This window comes from Colias croceus, chromosome 15 (assembly GCF_905220415.1).
Source record: "Colias croceus chromosome 15, ilColCroc2.1".
Taxonomy (NCBI): domain Eukaryota; kingdom Metazoa; phylum Arthropoda; class Insecta; order Lepidoptera; family Pieridae; genus Colias; species Colias croceus.
In genome coordinates, this window is record NC_059551.1 from 713,107 (window position 1) to 738,755 (window position 25,649).

The 25,649-nt window shown below is 32.4% G+C and overlaps 2 protein-coding genes across 2 annotated transcripts in view; one reads left to right on the forward strand and one right to left on the reverse strand.

Moving 5' to 3' along the window:
• Nucleotides 1-383: 383 nt before the first annotated feature.
• LOC123697919 overlaps nucleotides 384-25,649 on the forward strand; it is a 52,274-nt gene continuing 27,008 nt past the window's right edge. Inside the window, exon 1 of the mRNA XM_045644494.1 lies at nucleotides 384-540. The gene's annotated coding sequence lies outside the window, so the exon portion shown is untranslated. The remainder of the gene's footprint in view (nucleotides 541-25,649) is intronic.
• On the reverse strand, nucleotides 8,881-22,004 carry LOC123698182 (plasma kallikrein-like). Its single transcript, XM_045644775.1, has 11 exons — nucleotides 21,988-22,004; nucleotides 17,060-17,172; nucleotides 16,550-16,658; nucleotides 15,934-16,082; nucleotides 15,427-15,504; nucleotides 14,827-14,909; nucleotides 14,043-14,168; nucleotides 12,930-13,107; nucleotides 12,357-12,475; nucleotides 9,923-10,080; nucleotides 8,881-9,106 (listed from the first exon to the last, which is right to left on the reverse strand). The coding sequence occupies exons 1-11, from the start codon at nucleotides 22,002-22,004 to the stop codon at nucleotides 8,881-8,883; spliced, it is 1,356 nt and encodes a 451-aa protein (XP_045500731.1).

Below are 25,649 nucleotides of genomic sequence, written 5' to 3' on the forward strand. Positions count from 1 at the left end.
TGTTATGTATACTTAATGGCCAGATGAAGTGAAACTTTTTAGACATGTCAAAGACTTTTTACTAGTGAATAACGTGGTGCTATAGCGACGCATACAAACGTCCCAGTCAGTCGTTAAAGTCCCCTTCAAAGCCTTATCTCACATTTGATTAGATAAGATAAATAAAGGGAATTATGAATGAGTCTGCGGTTGAAATAAAAGAAATTGATTTCCACAAGCCAACTTTGTACAAATAGTAATTTAGCACAGCTGCACTTATACAACGCAACAACTTTTTAGAAGCCAAAAAAGAGCTTTCGTTGAACCGCTCTATCTCTTTCAGATTACACGTGAGCGAGCGAGACGGGTGCGAGCGGAGTCGGCGACGCGTCAGTTGTCGAAAACCTCCGAAACGCGAAGGTTGCATGTAATGTGGTGTTTTAAAACATTGTGAATAAAAATTTGTTTATTTTTGTGTGATTTATTGTGTTTAACAGTGTGTGTTGTGTGTGTTTGTGTGTGAACTCCATGCAGGCACGTTTCTTATTGGATGCATCTGAGGTGAGACGGTCAACAGTTTTTATATGTAAATACCCAAGGATTTTATAAGTATGTAACGTACATTCCGAAGCGATTTACGATATCATAAAAAACGCACTGTTTTGATAGATTTATATGAACTGCTGATGAGTGTATTTATTAATTAGAACCATTTGTAATAAGCAACCTTAGTTTTAATTGAATTAATGATTTAATTTTGAAATACGTAATTAAAGTCACTTTTACTGTTATTATTTACGTGCATATAAGTAATAAATAATTTTAACATTTTAATTGTAGAGTTTAAGAAAAAACGAAGCGACTTTCAGTGAAAATACACTTATTTATACACAAATTATAATATCGATCCATTTATTTATATTGTCTGGATATGTGAGTTTATGTTAATAGAACGCGAGAGTAAAAATTAAATACATTTGCATACTAAGATGACTCTACCTAACATGTCACGCCATTCTAACGATTATTAAAGTCAATATCAATTTAGAAAGTACATAAATATTTCATACGTCCTATAAGCATCATAATTCATACTTTACCCAGTTCAATTCACATGAGCAGAGTCAATGTAGAGTCTCATTCTAACATATTTTTATTCCATACAATATAGAGTCTCTACAAAGATATTCTCTACCTTATAATTAGATAATCTCCCATAAATAAAAAAAAAACACTATAATTAATGATAAAAGACAATTAACAGCACACATAAATGACCTCAATATACAAGTACTGGCGAATCATTAAATCATTAAGGCGGAGCGTGATAAAAATCATCATTAATCATTAAACGAAGCTTTCAAGACGGTGAACTTTTAATGGTCAAGCGTGAGAGCCTTGGACTTATTTAACTTAAAAGGACAATTGTTTGAACTTAAACATAAAATGTAGAGTTAACTGAAATCAACAAAATTACTTAAAACTTAATTAGGTAAATTTCGAGGAAACAAAAGGTTGATATTTGTGTTTTTTTATGAAAAAAAGTCTATAAAATATTTTACTATAGGTAGTGCAAAATATACTTTCTAAAGCTAAAAGTTAACTATATGATTTAACTTAACTCAAGAATACAAACGTAAAATAATAAAACGACGTGTGTCACTCGGGGACTGCCGCGGTAAAGCTATTGCATGCTATGCCTTCAAGCCACACCTCCGTGCCCGTCGGAGTGGGGAGCGTGAGGGATTTTCGTTACGGAATTTCTCGATTCGGTCCTCGCGCTCAAGGCCCGCGATAGAAGCTATGCAATAGCTTAAAAAATTGTAATTACACTATAGTTATACTATACAATATTCTACACTATACAAACTCCTCGTAACTTCTAAGCTATCAACTAAACTCAACAATTTATAGTCGTCCCGTAAGTGCAATGGCGCAGATGTTATCATAGAAAAGACATCAACGCGCTCGAATAATATCATAACCCATGCATTTGCAAGTCATATGTTAATTTTTAAACGGTTTCTTACAGTTTTTATCGAGCCTTCGATAGAATATTATGCGTGAGAACGATTCACGTAATGAATGAATATTAATGATAGCTAGACGTTGTTTATTAATATTAAATCAAACGTTTTAGCGCCGCCTATTTTTGGATTGCTTTTTTTTATTTTTTTTATGCTATGCTCAAAATTGCTCTATACATCATCGAACATAATTATTATTGTATTAATTCCATACTTTATTATTTAAGATTATTATGTGAGTAAAGTTTAATAACAATTTTAATGGATGTACAACTAAATAAGAATTTAAACACGCGTATAACATTCACGTTCGCATATATATCTGAAATTGAGAATATACGCAATAATATTTTTAAATAACACTAAGTAGTCCCTTTGCGATCAGCTTCCTATACTTTTTATGCTAAATTAATGGTTAGCAGGTTTTTAAGTTTTACTTGGATTATCGACATGAACTTGAATTAATATTATAATATGCTATTAATACTTACGAGTGATGTACCTATCTCTGTCTGTGCTTTCGTGAGTTTTATATACATAGGATATCTACCATCTATCAATGTACATAACGTATATATGTATAAAATTCCTTGGTTTGTAATCAAACACCTCAGAAAAAAGCAAACAGAAATTTTATAGATATTTATGATGTTTTGTGTAAGTTCGATAAGACTGTGTTTGGGCTCTTACAAACTATTTTTATACCTTGAAGCCCCTGCAACAGCTGTTTGTCACATATGCTAGTTATATTTAATATGATATAAAAAATAAGTCTTCAAAATAAACAAGTTTGTTAATCAAATAATGTCACTTCGAGTTAAATCGTGAGCATTAATCTCGTTTATAGGATTATAGGAGTTATTCCATCTTCAAAGAACCAACATTTAAAGTCATAAAATATCCATAAGTATATATATTTTATTTCTACCTCTTGAAATAACACCTGAGGCTTTTAAAGATTACTGTAATCTGAACATAAAATCCGAATGAAATGGAAACTTTGTATGAAGCCATGAAAACGTCCTCAGAGCCCGTAAAACGCATTAACTTTGTAATGTATTGCTTTCAATCTAAATTCTTTGAAATTTGACCCTTATTGTTGGACAATAAAGTTTATTGTTATATCTTTATTTTCTTTGTGTTTGATTTGATGTTTGAATTAATTTTATCTAATGGCGATGTACAAATTTTCTGAACGCTATTTGAGTTTTTTTACGAGTATGCGCTTTTGTTTACTCAAAATTAGCATTTTTATTAAGCGATTTGTGATGAAACAGAACGCAATGCTAATATAAGCATTCAAATCGTGATTATTATAAGAATAATGCGGAATTATTCTGATAGATGGGATGAGACCAACGTTACCATTTATATTTTTGTACCTAAATTTATATTCATTTCATCCAAATGTATACCTATAACTAGCGGTCCGCCCCAGCTTCGCCCGTGGTACATATTTCGCAATAAAAGGTAGCCTATGTTCTTTCTCAGGGTCTAAAGATTGTCTGTGCCAAATTGAAAAAGAAGAAAGTGAAAACCATACATACATACATAATTACAAACCTTTCCTCTTTATAATATTAGTATAGATTTGCATGAAAGAGCAGAAAACATTTGCAAATTTATTCAAGCATATTTCTAACATACATATATTACAAGTAGGTATTTATTATGTCATTTTACCTCCAAACACAAAAACATCTAAGTCTGATATTTCCTTACTCAAACTAGCCATCAATAAAACAAATATGAACGCGTTCGGCCCATGCCATCTACACTACACAAGCGTGACCTCATTATAAAGTCAATAAAAATTCTTAATACCTACAATTGTTTAATTTTAAAATATGCCGGATATAAGATATTTGATGACAGTAAATGATTTAGAACATAATTTACTACAAAAGGTCAGGTTGGGTCGTGAAAACAAATCTCCACAAAGGCAAACGATTTGCGAAACAGCTTGATATAATAGGACACAATTAATCTCCTATTCGAGATGTAGGGTTGCCACTAACACAGTTCTAAATGTGAAAGTTTGTTACTTTATAAAAGATCTTATCATTGATAAAAAATATCGTTTCTCCTGTTTCAAGAACATGTCTTAGAAGCAAGCAATAAATTAAAGTTTCTAATGCTTGCAAAGAAATGGTACTCAAGCAATATTCATGAAAACAAATATTTACCCTGTGTTAAGAAAAGTTACCTACCTATTGTTGAAATATAAATACAAATCCAATAACAGTCCAGCTCGCAAAAAAGCTAATTTTATGAAGTACTTTAAATATAAAGCGACCAGCGCAAAAATGAATCAGTTTTTATTTATGCTATTGTAACTATATCAAATTAGTAAGTATCACAATACTGGTATCCAATTTTAAGATTAAATAATTTGTACGAACAAGTATTTATCATTAGGAAAATAATACCTAATGCACTTATCATTAGGTTAGTGCTTTTTTATTGTGCGTTACCAGAAAAATTACTACTAATGTTAAATGTTAGGAAATAATCTATACAAATATTATAAAGAGGAAAGGTTTGATTTTTTGTTTGTTTGTTTGTTTGTATGAATTGAATAGGCTCCGAAACTACTTGGCAGATTTGAAAAATTCTTTCACCATTCGAAAGCTACATTATCCACGAGTAACATAGGCTAGGTTTTATCCCTGAAATCCCACGGGAACGGGAACTATGCGGGTTTTTCTTTGAAAACGCGGGCGAAGCCGCGGGCGGAAAGCTAGTATTAAATAACGCGCAAATTTAGACACGGTCACATCTCCAAGTACTGTAATAGCCTCATATATAATTGTCACACGAAAACCTCGTTGCGGCAGCCCTACCGCGTCGCGGTCTTTCACCTCGACAACTTTTTCTGTCTGTCCGTTGATTTCCAGCCTATAGATACATTTCTACGTATTCTCAATACTCTCCACGCCAATATATATCTTATGCCATTGTAATAGCAGATACATTTAATTCAATAAATTTCGAAAGTTTCTACGTGATAGCATAAATCTTTCGATAAACGGCTGAATTAATTACCTGAGAGTATTTGGATCAAGTACTCTATTAACATATGTTGACAGTTGTTTAAGTAACTCGTCGATTTTACCTACGTATAAATTGGCGGGAAAAGTTTGCATTCTTTTAACCATAAAGTGTTTATTACACTGTTCCTGTCGCCTTGGTTTCTATAGAAAAATGTGTCGGCTAGCTGATTATAAAAATTTTAACACTTTTCAACGGTTTTAAACGCGCTTTAAAGTGGTCGGAAAATAACAGAAAAAGTAACAACGTGTTTAAAATCCGTTAAAAAGTTGAAATGTAGAGTTGGTACATACACTATTTCGATTTATAGAAATATTTAAATATATTCATTTACTTTTATGAACGTTCTTATTGAGTAATATCTAATTTAATAATAATTAGATATTATGTCTAATTAATACAAAGTCAAAACATAAAATTTATTATGTAACATACATATAGAAATAAGGTCAAGAAAACAATAGCCTTGAAGTTTAAATAACTATTTTTAATTAAATTATTACCTAATTAATTAAATATGTATTAATTTGCATATCATTTATCTTTTAATATGTCTGATACATTTTATTAATTCTATTTGTTATGTACATGTACTTACAAAAAGAAATAAGCTTTAGGTAAGTTTTATCAGCTTTAGGTAAGTTTTATTTACTTGTTAAGATAATCAATTCCAGTTAAAATAAAACCAAAAATAATTTGAATATCTTTATTGCAAAATATCTTTCATCAAAATTAACAAACATAAAAACATTACAAAATACGCGATCACTTGAAACCGTGCTCTCGTTAAAAACAACCTTGAATATAAAAATATCTTTGATAGGGTAATTGCGCTGGTTTGCCGTCCAGCTTCTGTTTTCGTCCATTTGACTGACCTGCTACAATCACGTGCGTAAAACTTGAATACAAACCTACCTTCCCGCGCAAGTTTGCACTTTTTACGGTCCATAATGTTTAAGCAACAGTACTATCAACATTAAAATTTGATTTGACAAGAAGAGAGTTCAAAAAATTAACGTAAATGTGGCCGCTTCGCATACGTGCCTTGCAGATGTCATCGCGCGAGAGAAAAATTTACCGGCGAGAAAAGTTCATGGTAAGGTAAATCACTGTTTTAGCTAGTTTACGTAATGTTTTTGGTACGTATGTTTATTTATAAGCATAATAAACGCAATTATAAGTGTTTATCATACATTTTAATAATACTCTTCGAAATATTAAGTGGACGGATACTAGGTTACCAAATTCTCAAAATATTTGGTTTTCGTCCAAGTGGACGGAAACTCAAACAGCTACGTGAATATTTGTTAGGGTCATTTTACTTTATCGGACCTTTAAAATACTGAATAGTTTCTCCCGAAGTGATCTTTATTGCTATTAGTTTAGTTTTTTTGGTTTCCGTCCACTGCTATGTCAGTGCTGCCAAAATAAAAAAATATTTAAAGAAGTGGACGAAAACTAAATTTAGCTTTAAATGTTTTAGTTTTCGTCCATGAATGAGTATTGGAGTATCCAAAAATTAAATATAGCCATTCTTTTGCATTACTTTTCGTCTATTTTTACGTATTGAAAAGTTTTCTATTCAGTATCTTCCTTATAAATAATTGGTGAGGGCCAGAGTGTTGTAGGTGCCTAATATTGTCATTCATTCAGTCATGTATCATTCTCCTTATGTGAAGTAGAGTCAATTATTCGTAGCATAAATGGGGGTAGGTCAGACATAATACACTGTATTTTTCTTGATTATCATTCACTTGAGTATCATCTTTTATTCTAGGTCTGTTTTGCCAATGCAGTATTTTTTTATTATACTTACTCAACGTATCCTCAGAAAGATCTTATTGTTTTTAGATGGCCTCGAAGGAGTCTAAGAAATCTAGAAAAAAAAGACGCTGCGTACACTGAAGATTCTGTAGCTAAAACTTATTATTATGGCTGTGTGTTTATAGTACGTTTCATTTGATAAACAAAGTATTAGAATGAAAATTTTTGTTGTTAGAATGAATATTTCTGTTTTTTGATGTTATTTCTTAGTCCTGTAATTATTACTTGTTTCATTTACATTGTAAGGAACGCATTCCTTTCTTTATTACGAATGATTATACAGTCATCACTAACGCCTATAAGGACTGCCAAGTGCTACATAGATCTCAGTGTTGACTAGTTATACCTATTGATTATTATTAGTAAAACCACAAGTAAAACTAAACCTGGGTAGTGAGAAATTGTAATGTTAATTAAATAAACGTATATATTTACCTGTAATTGATTTTAAACTTAATAGTTGACCTACCCTCCTTTTTCTACACGGTGGTCGAAAACTAGCTTACACTAGGACGAAAACCAGTTTTTTTGGACGAAAACTAGCATTTACCCTACTTTTGCAGAAAATAATTTAAATAAAAAGATACATCAAAATGATTTATTTTCCCTTAATATTATCTTAAAGAAGACTATATAAGGACTTAAAAAAAAATGGTGCTCCAAAATATTTATTTCGTATCGCAAAGTTGGCAACTCCTATAATTGGACGAAAACCAGCGCAATGACCCTAACATCTTGATTACTTATCGTTAATTCCACTCGTTTCACTTACGCATTTTATGGTCGATATATAGATTGGTATTTGTGTGTTTATATTGTGAATATTGAACATCAATTTAAATACATAATAGCTACAAAAAAACGTGCTTAACACACGTATCAGAAGTGAAACTTATTTGGCAAGATTCATAGATATTAAAATCGTCGCTTTACTCCATGACGTGACGGCATTGCCATGACGCAACCTTGAAATTTTACTCTCAAAGCGACTAAAGAAGTTTCACTTCAAAAATATTGAAAAGTATGATTAATTTACTACCAAGCAAATATCTACCACACTTTATGTTGTGCTAACACAAAACAAAGTACCCACACCAATATTGACCAATATTAACAAAATTGATTAAATTTGCAAGATCGAGAACATCCTAAAACCGCAAGAAATCTACAGCACTAAAAAATAATGGCATACAATTTGCCGTAAAACTAGTAGCTATACGGGAAACAACCTGATAACTCCGCGGATTGTTTGATATACGCATCAAACACACCGACCATTTTTTATAACCAGATAGAAGTTTGAGAGATTTTCTTTAAGATTACGGTGATATATCACCCACTTAGAATACAGGTTAAGAGTTTCAACTGAGAATGCAAAGGAAATCGATTCGCAGTAAAAATAAGTCATTCTGATACTTAAATATTAAGTCCTAAAAAAAAATCCCCATGATACATATTTATTATCATCATTTGAACGTTCATTAGCATAATTCCACTCGTTTTTTATTTTTTAATTCGCACTCACACACAAAGAAACAAAATATATTAAAATTAATTAATGAAGTTAAGCTTTTGCAGCTTTATTATTCGATTTATATACTTACTAATTTAGTATGATGCTGTTTATCACAATACCGCACTAGAGAGGTTTTAATTATTAAAACAAAAGGCTGGTAGTTGGTACAAACAAACAAATAAAAGTACTTTATTACAAATAAAAACAGAAATAAACTAAATATACATATTAAAGACACAGTTGAGTAGAACAGGCGTTTTATCGCTACAGCAGCCTCTTCCAGACTATCTAGTGGTCAAGAAAAAGGTCTGGAAATTTTCCCTAAGAATTAATATAATAAATACATCTTTCACAAAGACGTCTTTCGCAAGAGATGGCGCAGGATAGAGTCAAATAGAGTCTTATTTTCGGAGGCCAAGACTCAGTTTGGGTCTGCGCTACTCTTATAGTAGTAAGTCTTTCACAAAACCTTCGTCGTACCATTTACATGGCCCACCACCAGCTGAAGTACGGCACGAACCACTTGGTCCTCAGATATATATACGTGGGGTACCACGCGTGTGTAGACACGGTGACACGGTGCGGGTGCAGCAGGTTCTTCACGTGTTCCACCTTACCGTACAGAGTGACTTCTAGAACTGCTCGAAACGAGAAGTAGAAGCGAAACTCGACGTACGCGACCGATTGGAAGTATATGAAGCATTCGTTCCTGTAATGTTTTAAAAGGAAAAAAGATTTAGAATTAAGTAAGAGTTAATTTAAAATTTTTAATGTTAACATGTCTGTTTAATATTTGAATGGCATCAATGAAAGTTGATAATAAGTATTTTGCTTCGTTACTTATGAATTTAAAAAGAATGTCACTACTGCAAAGCAATGTTTCGAATTCCATCTCACGATAAACAAAAAAGGCACCTATATATAAAAACTTTAAGGCTGCTAACCAGAGTGCTTAATTTGTACAACACAGCTGTGGAATTATTTATTTATTCGAGTACCACATCACAGATAATAGCATGCTTGTTGGACGATGTCCAAAGATAGTGTCATAGATGTATGATTAAGTAAATTCCCATGTCTTGTGGGAATGGGGCAGATATGGGACAGATGCATTATACCTACAGCTGTTTTACTAATTGTTTTTCTTGACGAAGAAGTAGGTATACAGAAGATGAAAATCCATGGAATGTCGCTTAAGAATCACGTATCTACAGCTTACGTCAATCTCATACATTCGTAGTCTATTCTATTGAACGCTACGCTAACAGAAAGCCACTTGGCTAGGGGGGCTGGACAGTTCTTTGGCATTATTATTATATATGTACATAATATTATGTAAAATTAAAAAGATTTTAAAAGAGCAATTACGGAGTTTCTTGCCAGTTCTTCTGCGTAACTGAATTACGAACTGCTTACCGAATCGGTGGTAAATGGCAAAACTACGTCATGACGATTCAAGGAGTCTAATTGAACAAATAAATTTTAGAGTATGATAATAGCGGCTATATCAAACTGTTTAACTAACGGGCGTAAATCCTTCTTCTTATCGAGCCGGTAGCCCGTCCTGTCCGCAGTCAGGTCTTGGTAGCAGTGGTTCTCCACCCAGATCGCCGCGTTACTGCGGGTCGACACCTCTAGCACTATCGTGGCGCAGGACACCTCTGCTGCTTGCGCGACTGACATCTGAAGAAAAAGTTATTAACCCTAGAAAGACAGTCTGCGTCAAAATGACTCCTGCGTTTTCGAAATATAGTTTTATCTTTTTAAATGTCGCGAATCCATAACTGTGCTTATAGGACATTTCATAAGTCACTAAGAGCTACCCTATGGTATACGTCTCAATAAAGTTAGAGTAACCAATTTTGAAATATAACGACTACGTGAGTCAAAATTACGCATGATTATCTTTACCGTGACTTTTAAGATTTTGACTTCTATGGTAGTTTGAATATTTTTTAGCTTATTTTTACTGTATATTGTGACTTATGTTTAAAATTTATTTTTATACATATTGAAGCAAATATAGAAAACAATTGGGGATAGAAAATTGGAAGAATATTGTATACTAGCCGCTCTTATGCAAAGCGATGAGGGTCCCTGTGAAGAAACCGATAGGGAAGTAGGAGGACCACGAAATTGAAAATGACGAGCAAAGTGACACAGAAGAAGCTTTTCCCGATGAGGTACAAAGCAAAGATGATATATTACATTCAAGCAAAAGGCGAAGTAGATGCATTAGACCGAATGTGTTCCCTGATGTTCAATAGTAGTAAGACAATGAGATGGCCAATGGCTTTATTTTATGGAATCAATAAAATTGCTTGGATATTGCATATTAAATTTATAGCCACAATGTTAACATCAAAGCACAAAAACATCCGAGTCAAAAAAACATGAAATATAGAAGCATGGAACCGTCTTCTTTGTTTATGCGTGGGTGTTTAGAATCACCAGCTTTGATAAGATATTTGGGTGATAATATCTCCAATTTGTTGCCAAATAAAGTATCTGGTACATCGTAAGAAAGTACTGAGGAGGCCTTCCGTAAAAAAAAAACGTATTTACTATACGATTTGTCCTTCTGAAATATGACGAAAGGCAAATTCCTCCTGCAAAAAATGTAACATCGTTATATTATGTCGTGAGCATACGTTGATATGTGCTAAACTTGTTTCTCACTATTTTTTATATAAGTATATGTACAACATATATATAAGATATAAAAAAGTCTGATAATTGTAGCCAAAAATAAGTTTTTATTAGAAATAATACGTGTTACAAGAATTGTAGATTTAAAGCAGACGTTTAATGTTTTCGTTTTTTTATATGTATAAAAATAATTAAAAATAAATTATTTGTAATATTAATTATTCTAACATAACTGTAAATATATAATAACTTACAATTTATAGAAAAAAAAACAATATACCGCGACTTAGAGCTAACTAAAAAACATGCGTAAATTTGACGCATGACTATCTTTCCCGTATTACTCAATATGATTATCTTTCTAGGGTTAATGTGTTGTTTATAACTTAATTAAAAGGGAGAGATTTCATGAATATTGCGATTATTGCAGTCATCTTAATATATTATATATATATATAAATCTCGTGTCACAATGTTTGTCCTCAATGGACTCCTGAACCACTTAACCGATTATAATAAAATTCGCAGTTCGATCCAACTTGAGAGATAGGATAGTTTCTCAAATCGTTTTAGAGAAAGCGGGCGCAGCAGCGGGCGGTAAGTTAGTCTCTATATAAAAATGAATCCTTATTTCTCTTGGTCAGATATCACGTATGAACGACTGGACTGATTTCGATATTTGTTATTAATCTATGGCATAGCTTTTATCTCAGACTTTGAGCGCGGTGACCGAATGTAAAAATTCCGTAACGAAAAAACCTAACACCCCCCACTCCAACCGGCACAGCGATGCGATGCTATGCAATAGCTTTACCGCGGCAGTCCTCGAGTGTCACACGTATTTTTTAAGGATCATAAGATCCTTCTCCTGTCCATAACAAATATGGACTTATGACGTACTTAAATAAGATGTAATAAATGTAATCTGTACCTATCCTTTGTCGGGAATTCTAAAATAAAATAAATCACTACAAAGTATAAAACAAAGTCGCCTTATCTTTTTTTCGCGGGCGAAGCCGCAGGCGGAAAGCTAGTAAATAAATAAAGGAAAGATTTAGAAATTCGATCAGACAAAAAATAAGAAAACATATACACACGTTTGACAGTTCTCCACAGGACAGAGTCTGTCGGGTCAGCTAGTTAAAAATAAATATGGTTATGGAACGTGTGTTTTACTACTAAACTAGTTCATTCTGCATTACTTGCATTTATCCACATGGAAAAACCGAAGGCTCCAACGTCTGCGTGTTTTACGAATCAAAATGTATAAAAATAAGTTTTATTACAAAAAAAATGTAAGGAAAACCTACGAAAAAGAAGCCTTGTGCAAAATTCTTGGTCGCCAGAATTTCCGTGTTGTCTTTGTAAAGAACGCTTCCCCGCTTTTTTCTCTCGCATTGACCAAAGTTTTTTGGCTGTCTCACTTTGGCTGAAATGTTTAGAAGAAATTATAAAGATCACATGAATACGTGTAGGGTGTAACTAGATAGCTTTACAATGAGAATAGAATAGAAAACACTTTATTGTACAATGCACACAAAAACAAAATTTACAGAAACGATATAGTAACTTAAAATAAATGTACAATTTTGCGGCTTTATCGCTTAAAAACGATTTCTTCCAGGCAACCTTACAATTGTAAATAGACAGCTTCTTTTCGTGTGAATACATATTATTTAAAAAATGCTAATATACTTTAATATATACTATACTATATTAGTAACGAATTTTAAAAACAAACATTTAACACAATATAAATTTCAATAGAATAAAAGTAACTATTAGCATAATATTATATTATCTTTGCTATTTGTATTGTCAGAACACAAACAAAAATTCCCACCATTAGCAAACTTAAAGAAAAAATAAACCCCGCTCCTTACATTTATACATAACGATTTTGATAGGCGACACCCTTCTGAACACCAATGCCTCTTCATCCAAATACTTCTCTTGTAGTGGAGCCTGGGTGATCACTTCGTCTATCCACATGAGGTAGTCGTGGACGTTGATGAACCGAGCTGGCGCCGCGCAACCTGGACCCCGGAGACCGAAACCAATCTAAAATATACACAGATTATTATTCATAGTTCATACTGTATTAATTGAATGTTTCAATTTGTATTAATGATGATTTAATAAAAAAAATTGCATGCCATTTAAAATGGCAGTATATGTGAGAACAGATATGTATTCTATAAACCTTTAAACAAGCAAATAAACATATTTTATTTGATTTGATTTTCATAGATAGATTTTATTGCATACTTTTTATACAAACACAGATATAGAATATAGACGATAGAAAAATATGTACAAATTGGGTAAGTTTATATGGAACAACTAGCTTAACGCCCGCGGCTTCGCCCGCTTTCTCTAAAACGATTTGAAATTTAAACTATCTTATCTCTCAAGTTGGATTGAACTGCACATGGTGTGCGAATTTTATTATAATCGGTTAAGTGGTTTAGGAGTCCATTGAGGACAAACACTGTGACACGAGATTTATATATATTAAAGACTAGCGGTCCGCCCCGGCTTCGCCCGTGGTACATATTAACGTTTTCTCTACATAAGAACCATCCTCGTACTTCAAGGAATATAATAAAAAAAGAATTATCGAAATCGGTTCAGCCGTTCTCGAGTTATGGAATTACAACGAAAAGTGGCATTGATTTTTATATATTAGAAGAGAATGTGTCTTGGTTATGTCTGATGAAAAGTCTTGTAACACGAATTGAAAGTTCAAACGCGCGACAAACGAGCTAGAGCCTAGACGCATTAAAATACCATGATCCTGATGTATGAAAAGACTACTTGTTTAAAAAAAAAAACATTTTCGTATGAGTTTCTCAAAATTGTTCAATTGTGTATTTAGATTTTATTATTTACAACTATATCATTAGTATTAATAGTTCGCAGTTATCTCCCGTGTAAATAGGTACGCGTTATCGTTTTCATAAAGAACTGTCGACATCATATTTGAAAGTATTTACCAGTTTCCAGAAGCCCCAAGCCTGTCTGGTGATGAGGGCATAACCACCATCCCAAACACAAGGGTCCTTCATGTTAATTGATTTAGCACATATGGGTTTAACTGGCGTCATCTTTTTGTAATTTAACTGAAAAGCAAAAAAATAGTCGATATAAATGTAAATGGTTAAATAACTGATTATATTTATTATTAAACTGTAAATAAAATTTATGTAATAGACTGAGTGAGGATCAATGCGAGTAATGAGATAATGATATTGTGTATTAAATTGATTAAAAATTTATCTTATTATAAGTTTACCTTCTAGGGAAGCGCGCTCCATCTTAGGCCACATCTCAGCTTACCATCAGGCGAGATCGTGGTCAAGCGCTTCCCTATCACACAATAAAAAAAAAAAAAAAAAAAAAAAGTTTAGAGCTTAGCACCCGCGGCTTAGCCCGCTTTGTCTAAAACCTAATACATTATATTTTATAACCTTCCTCTTGGATCTGAAAAATTCTTTCGGTGTTAGATAGCTCATTTATCGAGGAAGGCTATATATCATCACGCTAAGAACAATTGGAGCAGAGAAACGTGGGAAAAGCCGCTGGGCACAGCTAGTTATAAATAGGTAGGTATAATCTTTTTATGGTAGAGATGATGTTAAGTATTCATAAACAATCCCAACCCTGGTGTTGTTACAAGTGTTTTGCCGGCCTTTTAAGGACATATAATATATACGCTAATACCCTAGGTCCTTACATGGTAGTTGTTCGTAATTTTTTGTAATAAATAAAAATAAAAACCTTTGCCTGAAAATAGAATTCTTCACAATCTTGGTTCTCGACGAAGTTCACTTTTACTACTTCCTTTGCTAAATCTACCTTTTCTGTGAACAAACATTTCTGGCAGAATTACAATTTCTAGATATCGATAAAAAGCATGAAACGATAAAATATAACAAAGAGTTCAAATAAATCATAATATTTGTAGTCTATTACATATAAATATAATAAATCTGTAGAAGGGTCAATTCTGTACATTGAAAATATTGAAAAAATAAATAGCAGGGGGGTGTTACTGGATCGATACCAAACCCAAATATGTGATTAAAAATGTTTTGTCTGTCTGTCTGCATATGAAGGCATCACGTGAAAACTAACGGTTCAATTTCGATGAAACTTGGTACAATTATACCTTATAATCCTAGGTATAAAATAGGATACTTTTTATACCGGAAAAATATGTAGAAAACAATAAATCTTAATTTTTCATAATTTTTCCGCGCGCACGGAGTCGCGGGCGGAAGCTAGTATTTAAATTAAATACTTATCGAGTTAAACCTGAGGCTGAATTAATAGATAATTCTGCAACATATTACTATATTATATATAATATGTACTTACCATCAGTCATTTTTACCACATACATGTCGTAAAAAGCACCACCACCTCTAATTGGCATGCATATCGGTAGCAGAGGCGCTGTAACAAAAACAAGCCGCGGTTAAGAGCTAGTAGTATTTTAGTGTGTTACTTACGGAAGTTAGTACATTATAAAATTTCGAACACTTTACTGCGAGTGTGGTCATAGGAATCTATAAAAAAATAAAATAAAGAATCTATAACTACTAATCTATATGATAACATAAAGCTGAAGCGTTACTTTGTTTGTTTGAACGCGCTAATCTCAGGAACTACTAGTCCGATTTGAAAAATTCTTTCGGTGTTAGATAGCCCATTCATCGAGGAAGCCTATAAGTTATATATCATCGCGCTAAGGCCAACAGAGGCGGAGCCAAGGGGTGAAACCGCGGAGCGCAGCTAGTATATAATAAATCGGGTTTAAAATCCGTTAAAGCCCCTATAATTTCTAGCTATTTGTAGTAAATATAAACATGAAGCATAACTCACCAATGCCATAATCTTTCCTGGAATACAGTTCAAGAAGAGCCACAGTAGCAAACGTCTGTTTTTCATACTCAGGGTGCATGTAGTAATCAACCACGTCTATAGAATACTTATTTGTAGCTGTCTGCCATGCTATGAACTTCGTATTATTTCTGTAAAGTAATAATAATTAAGATTTGGTACATAATATCTTACATCTATACTTAATATTTTAACGCTAAAGAGTTTGTTTGTTAATTTGTTTGTTTGAACGCGCTAATCTCAGGAACTACTGGTCCGATTTGAAAAGTTCTTTCGGTGTTAGATAGCCTATTTATCAAAGAAGGCATATTATCATCACGCTAAGAGCAACAGGAGCGGATGCAACGCGGGTATAACCGTGGGGCACAACTATTCTGTTCTATGGGGTAGAATTAATGCAAACCGTGATTATTTGATTGTATTTGTAGGATAGAAATAATTATGGAAGACGTATGTTTTCTAAGAGCCACTAACAAAATGCCCTTCGACACTTTCAACGAAATAAAGAATAAATTAATTTACTACCACCATACTGAATCTAAAATTTATTCTATTAGTGATCCAGGTAGGTATATTAAATAAAGTATATTAAACTCACACTAAAGTGGCTGGCTGTATCCTAGCTACATCTTCAGCAGGAGCCAGTACAAATGTGGGATGGATGAGGATCCCACCCGTTATCGCGAACCTTGTCGCACCACCGATATCTAAAATTAAAAACAAAACTTGCCCAAAGAATACAGAACATTTTTAAACATTTTTCTGTATGATCAAATTAAGTACCTAGTGAATGTTTTTTAACGTAAGAAGAGCATAACTACTTACTACTAGTATTATATACGTAAATGCGAAAGTTTGTGAGGATGTGTGTGTGTGTGTGTTTGTAACTCTTTCACGCAAATACTACTGAACCGATTACAATGAAATTTAGCATACATATAGAGGGTAACTTGGATTAACACATAGAATAGGGGTTTTCCCGGAAATTCTTCGGGAACGGTAACTATACGGGTTTTTCTTTGATAACGCGGGCAGAAGCTAGTTTATTATATTATTTATATCTATTTAAGCTCTACACTGTTGAAATATCAAATATATTAAAACTCACAAAAACTATGCTGTACGACGCCAAGCCATGGGAACCGTCCGATGTCAGACACTGTACCCTCCGGGAGGGTCTGCTCTATGTCACTTGAACAACTTATTTTATCCCACTTTATACTGTTGCATATTATAGCTGAAAAATGAAATACTAGCTTTCGCCCGCGACTCCGTCCGCGCGGATGTCGGTCTTCGCGTGGATGGTTTATTTCTCCATTTTGAGTAACTCTGACATCTTATAAATATCTATTGGACCCAAATACGGCTAGGCCTATAATAATACGCAACGTGTGTTCGCGGTTCTACAGAACAACGTCTATGGATAAAACTGAAAAATTAAGTTTAATTTTTTTCTACGTATTTTTCCAGGATAAAAAGTATCCTATTTTACGCCCAGGATAATAAGGTATAATTATACCAAGTTTCATCGAAATCCAACCGTTAGTTTTCACGTGATGCCTTCACATACAGACAGACAGACAGACAGACAGACAGACAGACAGACAGACAGACAGACAGACAAAAATTTTTTTAATCACATATTTGGGTTTGGTATCGATCCAGTAACACCCCCTGCTATTTATTTTTTCAATATTTTCAATGTACAGAATTGACCCTTCTACAGATTTATTATATGTATAGTACCTATAATATGTACCTAAATTATTTTTTTTTGATATGTTCTAACTATGCTTGTATGAAATAGTGACCAATTCATTAAGCATGATTAAGTATGATATCAAATATACTTACGTACTTCTTGAAAAAAATAAAGATAATTTGATTTTATTTGATTTGACAAACAAAAAATAACTATTATTTCTACTCTAAGTATTTGAATTGTTACTACCACGACTTTTAATTAAATTTTAATTAAAACAAATACAGATATGAGATTATTTTATAAAATAAAAATTATTGTTACAGGTCGTGGTAAAATGGACTGAAATTAAAGTTGATTATTCCAATTTACATAAAACAAGTATATTAAAGAAAGAAATCACTCATAAAATAACAGCAAATATTTGCATTTACTATTAAATGTTTTATTACCTTGAAATCCAATTAAAACGAGAATATAAAACATTTTACTAAAAATTACGAGCCCATTTTAGTTCGCACCTTCGTCACATGAATCAATGATTAATTACTCTGTCGAAGAAGTTTTCATCATGTTTACAAAATATTTGTTAATTTTCAGTAAACACAGGAACGAGAACATTTGTACATAATATCCGTGTTTTCTTACCGTGGGAAATAGATTAAGAAAGTGTTATGTTCATTGTTTTAAAGTGTAGTGACTAGTGATGGTGTATGGAAGTTTATCTCCCTATATTAATCTTTGCTATGAACTTCACCGTTGTATGTACTTTACATTTTATGTATTGAGCAAGTTACCATCTATATGTGTGCTAAATTTCATTGTAATCAGCAGTTGTATTTGGGTGAAAGAGTAACAAACATACATACATACATACAAACCTTAATCATCGTCACAACTTTCGCATTTATAATAATATTAGTAGGACTTTGCTTTGGTCTATGGTCTTTACTTAATATGTAGTTACGTAGACGACTGCGCGAAAAGTTCATAGTTTTAATAACTGTCGAAAAAGAGGGTTAATTATTTTAAAGATTCATAGATACACTTCTAAATTAATCAATTATTATCTTTGCTTAAAAAGGATGTGTTTAAAATTTCACATTTGAAATATACAACACTTTTAAAACTATCTAGAAATGAAAAACTATATCTATGAAAATTCCTTTTTTAATAAATTGAATTAAAAATTTATTAAATTTGAGCTTATAATAATAAGATAATAGAGAAATACGTGAAAGGCACTTAAGTTTCTATGCAAATGAGCTGATTCGAAGAGGTCTATTAGATTAAAAATCTCACTAAAATAAACAAGGGAGTAACGTACCGCGGTTTCTAATTTATGTAATAAAATGGAAAGTTAATGGAGTACTTTAAATATATTAAACTAGATAAATTTTGAGAGAATCCCACTTCAATTATTATAGCGAAATTTTGTAGAGATGGGTAAAAATTTGATACTCTTTTACACATAAATGGATGATCCAATCTGGATGAAATTTTGCATTAAGATAGTGCCTACTAACATCTGTTAATAAAAATTTGTAACAAGCTTTTAAATAATGTAATAAGAAAACAATTCATCACTACATAGTATAAAACAAAGTCGCTTTCTCTGTCCCTATATACCTATGTATGCTTAAATCTTTAAAACTAAGCAACGGATTTTGATGCGGTTTTTTTAATAGATAGAGTGATTAAATAGGAAGGTTTGAGTATATAATTTATTAGGTTTTAGATAAAGCGGGCGGAAAGCTAGTATAAAATAAGAAGCAGATATGAACAATACGTGGCGGTATCATTTTAAAAGACATTTTCTGACTAAGATATGCATTACACATTATTAGAAGTAATTGACTGTTATTTCAAAGCAATTATTCGAGCATATGAAAGGATGATTGCGCAGACATTTATTTAATAAGATGCCTTATTAGTGACGCAATAGATGGGCCAGAAGGTCGTTAAACAATTTCACATGGTCAGTAGCTATTGACCATTCATTACTTGAGGATTGCATGTCGTAAAATTTTCAAGTGTTCAATTGTGCACTTATGTAAGAATTTGTGAAATAAATTATTGGCATAATGATTTTAAATTCGAAATAAATGATTATTGTCTGGTTGTTATGTTGAAAAAAAAAACGTTTAGGTTAATTTGACACATGAATTAATTTTCATAGTTTGAAAATTTAAATATATTTTTATGAAATTCACGAATAATTATTGTAATATGGTATAACATTATTCTATGTATCAGCAAAAAATTGTCGATTATCAATTGTTGTCCAAAACAAAACCATGACGGATATAATCGCGTGAAGGTCCAATGTGACCTCCAAGCGATATAATAACATAATGTAATATACCATATGCCGATTTGAATAATTGCTGTAATTCGGTCACTTTATTATCTGTATGAAAATTTAATACCCAACAACACAAAGATGGTCAACCTTTTGACGATAATAATACCTAAATGTGTAGAGATACCTTAACTTTTTTTATGATATTATGTTGTTTCTAATGTTATATATTAATATTATTCTATAATTTTAGTGACAATATTAGAAACGCAAAACATATTATTAGCTAGGTACTAGATATTTATTAGCTAGGCAATTAATAAATGAATTCGAATTTGAATGTACATTATCATATATATATTAAGGCAAATGTAACTTACTTTTTAATGAATCTCAGTAAAGATAGCAATGAATTATACAAACCAATAGATATACCGTATCACATCACTAAATTAAAAAGCAGCTACTCCAAGCTCTACTGAATAATTCATTCTAAGCTTAAAATTACCAAAGAATGTTAATTACTCTCTATTCTCGAACCCCGTGTAAGCTAATCATCGAAAAATCAGTAAATCACACTGACGTTTCGAATCGAATTTTTAGTTTTCTGATTAATTGGTCTAAAGGGAAAAATAATTACTCCCTCAGAAGCCCTCCCATGGTGATAGGAGTAATTCATTAGTTAGGGTATTTATTCCCGTTTAGAGCTCGATTAAAGGAACCGTGATTAATTTGAAGTGTGTTTTGAAATTGGGCATGGAGTAGGGTAGAATGGGTTAAGAGAGATTTTTAGGTATTTGATATATATTTGAATGCTTGTTGTTTAGTCGTAATTAAAACTTCAATATTAGAACCTATTTTAATGGAAAATGGTAAATGTTGAAAATATGCTATGACGATTCAAAAGTGCTTCTAGAAGGAATCTTATTGAATAAAAAATGTTTTGAGTCCGAGTTTAATGTGTTTTTCCTTAACTAGTATTTGTGTTAGTAATTTAAAAATTGCAAAAAGCCGTTTAATTTTTACAACCATTAAACTTATTTTCTGTACCGGAAACTAAACATTAAACATCGCACGTCAAACAGTAATTGAAAACATACCAAATACACTAGCTTTCCACCCGCGGCATCGTCCGCGCAGTCAAAGAAAAACCCGCATAGTTCCCGTTCCCGTGGGATTTCCGGGATAAAACCTATCCTATGTCCTTTCTCGGGTATTAAAATATCTCTATACCAAATTTCATGCAAATTGGTTCAGTAGTTAAGGCGTGATTGAGTAACAGACAGACAGACAGAGCTACTTTCGCATTTATAATATTAAGTATAGTATGGATAAGTGAAAAATAAGGCCTAACAATAGCACAATTTACGCTTTATTCGCCTTGTTAAATCTACCATAAACAACAATGAATACGGGCATACACCCAGGGCTGTCAACCAGCAGGATTATTTCATTAATTTTATTTCTTTCAAGCTGCGTGATAAATTAGATTTATGGATGATAAATTGTAATTTATGTGACACCTACAGCAAAGCATCAGAACTACTTCATACACCCACTAAGAATATTATTTATTGCCGTATTATTTGTATATTTATTTACAGATCACTTTCTAGTCTTAATAAAAAGCTATATTTATTGGTGTAATCAGTAATAAATAAGTAATAATTACAAAAATTTGGCTTGTAAATGAATCATAAAGTTTGAACTTCAAGGGCATAAATTATATATCAATATTATTGATGTTTACTTTAGTGATTAAGTATAATAGGTACATTAAAAATTGTGAAGGATCATCAAATTTCAAATTCAAGAAAATTAAATGTTTATAACATATTCTAAAAGCATTTTGCTCACAACGCATAAATGCCTTATTTGTTACTTTTATACTCACAACAAACCTTATTCGACAGTTTTTACGCACTGCAAACATCTGCTAGAAACTTCTTGTGACAACCCTAAAAGGAGCGCGATCAGATGTCTGGAACAAATGGTTAACCTTTTCACCTTCCCTGGCGTCCTGGTCACTCACCTGGGACTATCCTCCATATATCTTTATATCTAGCTTAAGAAATAAATAATTAAACGGCCGGTTTGCAAATCGTCAATTAAACTCTGACCTGACATCCTGTTAAACCACACTTAAACATAGTTTTATTGTTTGATTGGATGACGCTCTCGGCTTTATCTTTTTTTGATAAAGAATAGAGGTATTCGTATCTTATTTTAGCGAAATACGTTTAATTGTTTTGTGCGAAAAAAAGATGGTATTTTTAAGTACCTACCTACTATCATATTTACCTATTTTCTACATTCACACATTTAATAATCCCTACTAATACTATAAATTTGAAAGTAACTCTGTCTGGCTGTCTGTCTGTTTGTTACGCTTTCCCGCTTAAATCTCTCAACCGATTTTGATGAAATTTGGCACAGACAATCTTAATAGACCCTGAGAAAGCTTTCGTTATTGCGAAATATGTATCACGGGCGAAGCCGGGGCGGACCGCTAGTAATAATATATAACTATATTATGAATAAATCGCGTTTAATTTCTATATATCACTAGGTATACGATTTTGTCGCGTCAATGTAATATAAGAAATGTTAAATAAAACTTTGTTTGGAGAACGGGGAAATTAACACGTTACGAACGCATGTGTGAAACAGTACTTTCTATTGTTCAAACTAATTGTTTCACTACTTTTCACTCCATCAAAGGCCTCGTTCAATGCCGTAATGAATGAACAGCGTGCTATAAAAGAAACGAAAGGAAACAAATTACTACAAACTATGTAAAGTATAGTACATAAAACGAAACTCTAGATGAAAATTATACATAATGTGAATACAGTTCATAGTTTCTAGTTCTACCTTTATTTTAAACTAGCTTACCTTCCGCGGTTTCGCCCGTATTGTCTAACACCTAATAAATTAGGTACCTATATACTAAAACCTACCTCTTGAATCACTCTATCTATTAAAATCTGTTGCGTAGTTTTAAAGATTTAAGCATACAAAGGGACATAGGGACAGAGAAAGCGACTTTGTTTTATACTATGCAGTGACATTGACATAATTAGGAACGTACATCTAATATATTATGTACCGTTGTACGTATTATGTACCTATACGTAGATACGTTTTATACGTAGGAATACATATATTGGACTTTATGCTTTTGTCAACATTGTATGTTAAGGTACCTATTTATAGAATGAGGAATTTTTATGACAAAAAAGGAAAATATCACTCTAATACATTGGCAACAAGTTATCCCTGGTAATAGCTAATTACTTGTGGATACAGGAACATTTAATTTAATTTAGTTGAGTACTAAAGTTTTATGTAGGTATTTTTTTTTTTTTTTTTTTATTTTTTTTTTATTTATTTAAGGTCAGCCAACAGTTATTTACATCAATGCAAACATACAGAAAAAAAGATTACAAAATAACTTACATAAATGTAATAACTACTTATAGGCTAACACCACATGCGAAAACGGTTACATGTTATGACAATACAAGGATTAATTGGAAAAAAAAATAAAATAAAAAAAATAAAACTGTGATAGTATCTTACATCTAAATTATTTTTTTTTTTTTACGTTGAGATCTATGAGAAAACAAAAAAATATGTAAATATTTAGCTTATAAATCTAAATTGACTAAACAAAAGTAAAGTTTGTATAAGCTAAGCGATCCTAAATTAAATTAATATAGTGTTCTGAGATTTTCTTCACGAATATACTGAGGCTATCATAGTTTATATCTATTAAATCACTACACTCATTCAGAATTTTATACATTTTAAGAAGTGGTGAATTAGAACCAAGAACAGTTCGTCGTATTGGAGGGTAAAAAGGTGTGATACAGTTACGGGGATATCTATATGGCACGCGAAATCTGATTTGGCTCAATAAACTGGGGCAGTCAATTTTATTTCTTAGAAGTTTGTATAGAAACGATGCATCAATAATTTTGTAACGTATATGCAAAGCACGTATTTTAAAATGGTTTAAGCGTGTTTTATATGTGGGTAGTTGTCTCAGCTTCCCTTCAGAAAAAGCTAAGTGCCATAGGAATCTTTTTTGTACCCTTTCTAGTCTTAGCATGTGAGTAGCATAGTGGGGTCTCCAAACGGAACTACAGTATTCTAAGGCGCTTCGTACCAAGCAGTTGTATAAAATAATTTTAGTTCGGACCAAACTAAAAATTTTTGTATTTCGTAATATGAACCCTAGCATTTGGGAAGCTTTTTTTGTTACATTCTCAATATGAGGTAGAAAGGTCAGGGATTTATCAAACAGGACACCGAGGTCCCTGATTGTGTCTACCTCCTGCACTACCTGGTTTCCAATGAAATACTTTGAATGCACTGAAGAGTTCTTTCTAGAAAAATTTCATATGGTAACATTTTTTGGGGTTCAACTGCATATCATTGAGTGCACACCATTGAACAAGCCGATTAAGATCTTCTTGTAGAAGGCAGGTATCACTTGGTTTATCGATTTTTTTGGCAAATTTAAGATCATCTGCATATAAAAAAGCCTCAGAGAAAGAGAAACAATGGGGTAGATCATTTACATAAATGTTGAAAAGGATTGGTGCCAAATGGGATCCTTGCGGAGCACCAGACGTAATATGATGGACATTTGATGTGAAGCCATTTACGACAACAAAAAACTCTCGACCTGTTATGTACGATTGTAGCCAATGTAGCAACGAGCCAGTAACTCCATAGGCTGAAAGTTTTTGTAATAGTATGGGATGGGAGATTTTGTCAAAAGCTTTACTGAAATCGGTGTATATTACATCGAATTGTTTATTCTCATCAACACATTGCACAAGCGATTCAGTAAATGTCAACAAATTTGTTGTTGTCGATCTTGATTGAATAAAACCATGTTGTTGATCACTCAGAAACTGCCTAAAGTGCCGTTGAATAAAAGGACAGATCAAAGACTCAAAAACCTTAGCGAATGAAGAGAGGATTGAAATCGGCCTATAATTTGAGATAACATTTTTTTTGTCAGATTTGTGAACGGGCACAACTTTGGCTTTCTTCCATTCTTGAGGAAAGGAACCTGAGATGAGAGATTTGTTATAAATCATTACTAATGGAGTAGCCAAAGCTGAAGCAGTAGCAGAAATAAATAAAGGAGGGATACCATCAGGACCCGCTCCCTTATTGACGTTCAAAGATTTTAAAATCTTTAGAACACAATCTTTGTGTAAAGTTGGACATGTCAGACACTGACCACCTGTATTGATAACGCTGAGAGAGTTACAGTCTTTTACGGAAGTGTCCTCGCCTTTGGGTATGTATACAGAAGAGAAATATGATGCAAACAAATTACATATAGTTGAACCATTGGATGAGGTAGTATCTCCGTCAGTCATAGTTGATGGATATGCGCTTGATCCACCACGCTTGGTCTTGATGTGTGTCCAAAATATTTTTGGATTTTTGGTAATTTCCGCTTCAACCTTTAATATATAGCTATTGTATAGTTCTTTTGCCAAGTTTTGGCATCTTTTTGAAATCAAATCAAATTCGATTTTATCCATTGGATTTTTGTATGATTTGTATCGTAATCTTAATTTGTTTTTTTCTTTTAAAGACCGAATTAGATTTTTATTAAACCAAGGTGGATATTGGCTGGCTAATGATTTACGGTAAGGTATATATTGA